This window comes from Sinocyclocheilus grahami, unplaced genomic scaffold, assembly GCF_001515645.1.
Source record: "Sinocyclocheilus grahami isolate Dianchi unplaced genomic scaffold, SAMN03320097.WGS_v1.1 scaffold838.1, whole genome shotgun sequence".
Taxonomy (NCBI): Eukaryota; Metazoa; Chordata; class Actinopteri; order Cypriniformes; family Cyprinidae; genus Sinocyclocheilus; species Sinocyclocheilus grahami.
Genome location: NW_015506017.1, coordinates 396813 through 405803, shown reverse-complemented (window position 1 = coordinate 405803; position 8991 = coordinate 396813). Strand labels below are relative to the sequence as shown.

General features: G+C 39.6%; 1 protein-coding gene across 1 annotated transcript in view; it reads left to right on the top strand.

Annotated features, from left to right (window-relative positions):
* Nucleotides 1-8991, top strand: part of LOC107562765 (WD repeat-containing protein 11-like) — a 163270-nt gene that overhangs the window by 52117 nt on the left and 102162 nt on the right. Inside the window, exon 11 of the mRNA XM_016247483.1 lies at nt 4941-5025. Coding sequence (XP_016102969.1) covers nt 4941-5025 — 85 coding nt within the window. The remainder of the gene's footprint in view (nt 1-4940; nt 5026-8991) is intronic.

The following is an 8991-nucleotide window of genomic DNA, read 5'->3' as shown; positions in this document are numbered from 1 at the left end:
GTTTTTGTAACATGGGAAATATGATTTTCAAAAGACAAGTTGCTATCTTATATAACACCCAGATTTTTGACTGTAAAGGAAGTAACAGTACATCCGTCTAGTTGCAAATTGTAATCCAAGAGATTCTGTGTACTGTCTTTTGGTCCAATAAGTAATATCTCTGTCTTATCCGAATTTAATAGGAGAAAATTATTGGTCATCCAATATTTTACATTTTTAACACACTCTAATTTTTAACACAGCTTAGATAATTTAGAAGTTTCATCTGGTCTTGTTGAGATATATAGTTGAGTATTATCAGCATAACAGTGAAAACGTACACTCGAAGTAGATTGGTCCCTCTAAGCGAGATCCCAATTTCGTTGGTCATCCGACGTGACGTCTCCGTTCCCTCCTTCAGGGAACGAGGGTTACCGTACGTAACCGAGACGTTTTTCCACGCAATTCTAAAAACTTCCAAGTTAGTTTTTCTCAATTTGCACTCAAAACTACAAGTTTCTTTCCTGAGAGAATGGGTATTACTGTTGTACCATGGCGCAGTACGTTTTTCTCTAACCTTTTTCAATTTAATGGGGGCAACAGCTTCTAATGTATTAGAGAAGATAGTGCCCATGTTGCTAGTCATTTCGTCTAGTTCATGTGTATTTATGGGTACACAGAGTAGATGAGATAACTGTCTTTGGTGGCTGGAACAATAGTTCTGCCTGGACGATAACATGGAGCCATATAGTTAATATCAGTAATATGCAGCATGCACGATACAAGGAAATGGTCAGTAACATCATCACTTTGAGGTACGATATCTATATCAGTAAGATCAATTCCATGCGATATTACGGCCCTGGTGGTCTATACACAGTAGCCAGAGCAAGAGATACGATACATTTCTTTTGCATATCTGACAGTGTAACATTAAGCATAAGTATTTCGAATGAGTTAAACCTGTATCCTGTCTTCTGAGTAACATTGAGAATATCACTATATGTTGTTGCAACACCGCCGCCACGACCAGTCTGACGGGGCTCATGCTTATAACACTAGCTTGTTGGAGTAGACTCATTTAGACCAATTTAATCATTTGGTTTTAGCCAGGTTTCAGTCAAGCAGAGTACATAAACTGTTATCTTTGATCATTTCATTATCAATAACTGCTTTGGGTGAGAGTGATCTAATGTTTAGGAGCCCAAACTTTAAAAATTGTGAGCACCAGGGAAACAGTGAGTGTGCACTTTACCTTCAGCTAACGTAGCACGGACGTGCCGGACGATGGAGTCTCCGATGATCACTGTGTCGCGTTCCGTCTCGCGGAGGGAAGCAAAGAGGTTCTGTGGGGAGATCTCGAAGACCGGAGGCGGCAGAGGGGGAGAGGTCGTCGCCTGGGGCCTGGCTCGCGTCTTTCGCTGCGGGTGCACTCAGTGTCCGTGGTGTCCCGGCGCCAGAGTGAAGGACATCTGGGAAGATCGTGTCCTGGGTGCACCGGGCCTGTGCAGAGAAACACACGGAGTAGAGGTGGTAAGAGAGTTAGCAGCGCACTGTATACTTACCCCAGACTTGTGAGCGTCAGCCCGGGATGTTTCCAGCACAGCTCTCTGCTCTCTCAGCTGGGCCTGCCTCTCCACCAGGTCGCGAATCTGCTTCTCCACCAGGTCGCGAATCTGCTTCTCCACCAGGTCGCGAATCTGCTTCTCCCCGGGTCCAGCTCGACCTGCACCGAATGCAGCTCGAACGTGTCCTCACCTGCACTCAAAGGTAGACACACATCTGCCATTAAAGCAAGTAACAGTGAGTAAAACAATGGTAATGTGTGTGAATAGAGTACTAGCAATGTAAGCGAGATTAGCGGCAACCACGCTGGCGATGCTAACGGGCTATATGCTAATAGCAGACTTGGGAAATCAAAATAGAACTAGTGATAACAAGGTGCTCTGATTGTTTTTGTTGTAGAATACGATAGGGGATATATAGAAACGAAAATGATGGTGCATAAAATAGATTTTAAGATAAAAAATGGACGATAAAGAATTAACTTGACTGAGCTCAAACTCAAAACACACGTCAGCAACAATCAGGAAGTGACGTAAAAGTAGCTTACTTTTGCAACTTCTTGGGGTTCCCTTGAAATATTTCCATTGTGGTCCGTTCTATTTGTAACAAGTTTCTGTAATTGGTTGCTCTGTATTTGCAGCTTGTGTATGTATTTGGTTGCTATGCGAGTATTTGCAGCACATGTGTTGTCAAACTGATGATGATGTTTTCTTAATTTGCTGGTGTTTTTTTCTATTTACATACGTTTTCTTCAGTGGCAGCATTTTAAGCTCTCGGCCACCATACATATATATTTTAGGGCTGGCTATCACCAACAACCACAATTAAATTTAGGGTTGCACAGATTTGTCAATGTGTTGTCACTAGTCAGTGCATTGCATCTGTGTCGGCTGTTTGCTGGTCACAGCTTGTTCAATTGTTTTCAATGGAATTCAGCTGATGTATGGTTACAATTTAATAAAACACATTAATAAACATGCAAGGATCGATAATATCACTGCAGTCCCATAATAAGTAGAATCATGATTCATTGATTAATTTTATCAGCACATTTCTACGAACGCTAACAGAAAAACCTACCCTTAACATAAACTGTCACCCATACTCTGCTCTGTCTCCATCATTCAACCCTCTGAAACACTTCACTTCCTCTTATAGACTTCCTCATTCGCTCTCACTCATATCTCTTCTCAGTGCCAGATCTGACTCCTGCTTTCCTCCACTGATGGGGTGAAAGATGTTCTGTTCAGTCTAAGCAGGCTGTTTTATGAATAGTGTCATTAGAGTTTTCTGATGATGTTTACTTTTTTTCTTTAAGCAGTCCTGACACGATGATCGTCGTCGCGGGCGATGTGCGGCGCACCGTCTCGATCAGGCTCCTGAAGTCCCTCTTCAGTGTCTCCGTCTGCCGCAGCTTGGTGTCGTTAACCCCCGCGTGAAGCACGACCACTCCGGTGCTCTCGTCGCCCTTCAGGATCGCGGGTATCTGCGCAGACATCGAGAAGACGAGCACCAGGGAAACAGTGAGTGTGCACTTTACCTTCAGCTAACGTAGCGCGGACGTGCCGGACGATGGAGTCTCCGATGATCACAGCGTCGCGTTCCGTCTCGCGGAGGGGAGCGAAGCGGTTCCGGGTGGAGATCTCGAAAACCGGAGGGGGAGAGGTCGTCGCCCTGGGCCTGGCTCGCGTCTTTCGCTGCGGGTGCACTCAGTGTCCGTGGTGTCCCGGCGCCAGAGTGAAGGACATCTGGGAAGATCGTGTCCTGGGTGCACCGGGCCTGTGCAGAGAAACACACGGAGTAGAGGTGGTAAGAGAGTTAGCAGCGCACTGTATACTTACCCCAGACTTGTGAGCGTCAGCCCGGGATGTTTCCAGCACAGCTCTCTGCTCTCTCAGCTGGGCCTGCCTCTCCACCAGGTCGCGAATCTGCTTCTCCCCGGGTCCAGCTCGACCTGCACCGAATGCAGCTCGAACGTGTCCTCACCTGCACTCAAAGGTAGACACACATCTGCCATTAAAGCAAGTAACAGTGAGTAAAACAATGGTAATGTGTGTGAATAGAGTACTAGCAATGTAAGCGAGATTAGCGGCAACCACGCTGGCGATGCTAACGGGCTATATGCTAATAGCAGACTTGGGAAATCAAAATAGAACTAGTGATAACAAGGTGCTCTGATTGTTTTTGTTGTAGAATACGATAGGGGATATATAGAAACGAAAATGATGGTGCATAAAATAGATTTTAAGATAAAAAATGGACGATAAAGAATTAACTTGACTGAGCTCAAACTCAAAACACACGTCAGCAACAATCAGGAAGTGACGTAAAAGTAGCTTACTTTTGCAACTTCTTGGGGTTCCCTTGAAATATTTCCATTGTGGTCCGTTCTATTTGTAACAAGTTTCTGTAATTGGTTGCTCTGTATTTGCAGCTTGTGTATGTATTTGGTTGCTATGCGAGTATTTGCAGCACATGTGTTGTCAAACTGATGATGATGTTTTCTTAATTTGCTGGTGTTTTTTTCTATTTACATACGTTTTCTTCAGTGGCAGCATTTTAAGCTCTCGGCCACCATACATATATATTTTAGGGCTGGCTATCACCAACAACCACAATTAAATTTAGGGTTGCACAGATTTGTCAATGTGTTGTCACTAGTCAGTGCATTGCATCTGTGTCGGCTGTTTGCTGGTCACAGCTTGTTCAATTGTTTTCAATGGAATTCAGCTGATGTATGGTTACAATTTAATAAAACACATTAATAAACATGCAAGGATCGATAATATCACTGCAGTCCCATAATAAGTAGAATCATGATTCATTGATTAATTTTATCAGCACATTTCTACGAACGCTAACAGAAAAACCTACCCTTAACATAAACTGTCACCCATACTCTGCTCTGTCTCCATCATTCAACCCTCTGAAACACTTCACTTCCTCTTATAGACTTCCTCATTCGCTCTCACTCATATCTCTTCTCAGTGCCAGATCTGACTCCTGCTTTCCTCCACTGATGGGGTGAAAGATGTTCTGTTCAGTCTAAGCAGGCTGTTTTATGAATAGTGTCATTAGAGTTTTCTGATGATGTTTACTTTTTTTCTTTTTCTTTTCTTTTTTGTTGTTGTAATGATTATGATGTTGATGATTAGTATTTGCAATAAAAGACAAAAAAAATGTATGAAAATGATAATGAAGTGATTTTAATTAAAACTGTGATCTGTTGACAGGAAATACAACAACAACAAAATCGATACAAATTATTATTTTTATTATTAATATTATTATTAAGAATAATAATGACTTATCAAGGATGATTGAAATAATAATCCAGTCATATTAACTAGCCAATTGCAGCATTTATTTGTGTGTTTTGCGTGTTTGCCCATTAGGTACAAGCAATGGCTCTGTGCTGGTGTACAACTTGACCAGTGGCCTCCTGCACAAAGAGCTAAGTGTCCATTCCTGTGAAGTCAGGTAAGAAGCCGCATTTTACTCTGTAATCATATACAGTGCTGCTTGTTTTGTGAACCCTTTAGAATTTATTATATTTCTGCATAAATATGACTCAAAACATAATCAAAATGTCACACAAGTACTGAAAATAGACAAAGAGAACCCAAACAAACAAATGAGACAAAAATATTTTCTTTGCCATTTATTTATTGAGAAAAGTTATCCAGTGTTAAAATCAACCAAAAACAAAAACTGGCACTGTAGGAGAAACTCGCAAGGGAACCAACACAACCAACCTTCAGTATAGACCAGAGGTGTCCAGTCCTGCTCCTTGAGGTCCAACAGCTCCAACTCGCTTGCCTAGAAGTTTCTAGTGAGTCTGAAGACCTTGATTAGTTGGTTCAGGTGTGTTTAATTAGGGTTAGAGCTAAACCAAAGCCACTGGAAGGCAAGCCTTCAAACTTTAGCCAAAAAAGCATAATTGCTAGTGATAACGCTTCCGCTTGGGCGGTACGTGGGAAAGGAGGCCAGAGGCCTTTTTTTTTTAATGGATGTCAATGGAGGAGAGGCTTCACTACGCTGAATAAACAGCTTTTTAGAGGAAACAGCTTATCATTTGGCTAATCTTCAACATGTTTTACAAGAGAAGTCACTGATTTTTGCGACAGGTGGGACTCTGTTAACGGCACTTATCATTTATTCCTATGGTAACCATAAATGGTGATTGAGTGTCGCACAACTCTGACTTAAAGTCAATGACGTCAAGACTGTAATGTGTAATGTTATTAAGGCACACGTGATCCAAGTTGACCGTTACGCATTCTCCAATAGTAAGTAATACAGACCCTCTCCTCTCCCTATAGTCAGACAATCTCTGGCTAAACTCTTCAGGACAGTGGCCGTCCAGGAACACGTTTAGACACCCCTGAGTAGGGAGGGATTTAAGAAATAGCAAAACATAGAAATTTTTTTTTTCTCTCTCTCCCTCAGATTTAGTTGAATGTACAGGATGTAGTTTAGGGATGTCACAATATCAATATTAATTTGTAAGAATTCATGACAACAATATTATTGCAGTTTTAGTTGCACTTTATTTTACATTTTGTACAAGTACTCACAGTGTACTTACATATGAAAGTACTGGGTAATATAAGGTAACTACATGGTCAAGGTTAGGTTTAGGTGTATGTTCAGGATTAGTACTTAGTTATTACCCAGTTATTGTAAATAATAAGTAGATGATATGTACACAACATAAGTGTAAAATAAAGTGTATTGCAATGTATTTCTATAGAAATTTTGAAAAATAATGAACAAATTATGAAATCAGTCAAATTTATTTTTATTTGGTGTTTTATATACAGTGGGGCAAAAAAGTATTTAGTCAGCCACCAATTGTGCAAGTTCTCCCACTTAAAAAGATGAGAGAGGCCTGTAATTTTCATCATAGGTATACCTCAACTATGAGAGACAAAATGAGAAAAGAAAATCCAGAAAATCACATTGTAGGATTTTTAAAGAATTACCAATCTACCAATCCGATACCAAAGCCACTGGAAGGCAAGCCTTCAAACTTTAGCCAAAAAAGCATAATTGCTAGTGATAACGCTTCCGCTTGGGCGGTACGTGGGAAAGGAGGCCAGAGGCCTTTTTTTTTTAATGGATGTCAATGGAGGAGAGGCTTCACTACGCTGAATAAACAGCTTTTTAGAGGAAACAGCTTATCATTTGGCTAATCTTCAACATGTTTTACAAGAGAAGTCACTGATTTTTGCGACAGGTGGGACTCTGTTAACGGCACTTATCATTTATTCCTATGGTAACCATAAATGGTGATTGAGTGTCGCACAACTCTGACTTAAAGTCAATGACGTCAAGACTGTAATGTGATTGGTTATTAAGGCACACGTGATCCAAGTTGACCGTTACGCATTCTCCAATAGTAAGTAATACAGACCCTCTCCTCTCCCTATAGTCAGACAATCTCTGGCTAAACTCTTCAGGACAGTGGCCGTCCAGGAACACGTTTAGACACCCCTGAGTAGGGAGGGATTTAAGAAATAGCAAAACATAGAAATTTTTTTTTTCTCTCTCTCCCTCAGATTTAGTTGGATGTACAGGATGTAGTTTAGGGATGTCACAATATCAATATTAATTTGTAAGAATTCATGACAACAATATTATTGCAGTTTTAGTTGCACTTTATTTTACATTTTGTACAAGTACTCACAGTGTACTTACATATGAAAGTACTGGGTAATATAAGGTAACTACATGGTCAAGGTTAGGTTTAGGTGTATGTTCAGGATTAGTACTTAGTTATTACCCAGTTATTGTAAATAATAAGTAGATGATATGTACACAACATAAGTGTAAAATAAAGTGTATTGCAATGTATTTCTATAGAAATTTTGAAAAATAATGAACAAATTATGAAATCAGTCAAATTTATTTTTATTTGGTGTTTTATATACAGTGGGGCAAAAAAGTATTTAGTCAGCCACCAATTGTGCAAGTTCTCCCACTTAAAAAGATGAGAGAGGCCTGTAATTTTCATCATAGGTATACCTCAACTATGAGAGACAAAATGAGAAAAGAAAATCCAGAAAATCACATTGTAGGATTTTTAAAGAATTACCAATCTACCAATCCGATCTACCATGACACACAAGGAAATATGTGACACAGATATTACAAAACAATACAAATAAAGTATTTCTTTATTATATAAGTCGGGTATTCAGTTAAAGTTCCAAGGCGCGGCCTCTATATTTTCTTCCAAGCAGAGGTTCGAACAAAAAAACGTATTGCATGTGTTGCATTTTTACATTTAGATACATGCGAGGCCATGTGACAGAAAAAAATACTGAAAATCCTGAAATCTATACTATTTTAATATTTTAGCCTACTTAAAAGCATTATCTAAAAACAATGCAGCAATAATAATCAAAACGTTCTCATCTTGAGCAGAAAAGAAAGATAACTAGCAATTTCAAAGTTTAAGTTCTGTCCTAGCCATCTAACAACAATTTCCCCTATTATAATTACATGATTCTTTTGAAATGTTCTTAGCCTACAGATTAATAATGCTAAATGTAGATCAGAAACGTTTTGTCACATCTGGTTTGAACAGTCAGAGTCATAGGTTATAGATAGATAAATAGGATGAAAATAACTATATTTGTACCATTGTTGTTTTCTGCTGTGTTTTGTTGTGTTTTGTTGTTTCTGTTGTTGTTAAAATAACCGCGTCATCTGCTGCTTTTGAACTTGGCACCAGCACACGTCCGGAGAGAGAGAAAGCACATGGAGCAATAAAGCGTTTGGCTTTTGATAAAAATACTAGAGGATATAGCGCTGAAAGATATGTACCATAAACGACCTTGAGCGCTTGTTATGTGATCCGCTCCGCTGTTTTGATGCGCTGTTCACTTAAAATGACTATGGCAAAGTAAACATAACTGTCACAAAAGCTACAAAGAAGAAATAATTTTATTACATAAGAAAGTCTAAGGCTTCATGAAGATTTCCAAGACACTAAAAGTTCCTAGAGACAGAGCTGCTTATTCCTAAGCTTAAAATGTGTTGAAGAAGAAGCACAATATCATAAAATGTTTGATCAGTGCAACTGAGAAAAACCTGCAATGTACTGCCAAAGACTTGCAAGATGATTCGATGAAAGGAGGAAACAACATTTCAGTGCAGAGTATTGGAAGAAAACTAAACAAGCGTAATGTAGTGACATCTTACTCTTGACCAAGAAGAGGATAAAGACTGATTTGAATATGCAAAAATGAATTTAGATAGACCTGTGGCATTCTGGAAGAATGTTTTATGGAGTAATGAGACCAAACTGGAACTTTTTTTAAATCAGCGGTGTATGTCTAGAGGTGGACCAGTCTTTTATGGAGGTATTTTGCTGCTACAGGAAGTGAAAAACTTATATGAAGGACATGATGGATTCCTTTAAGTATCAGGCTTTTATGG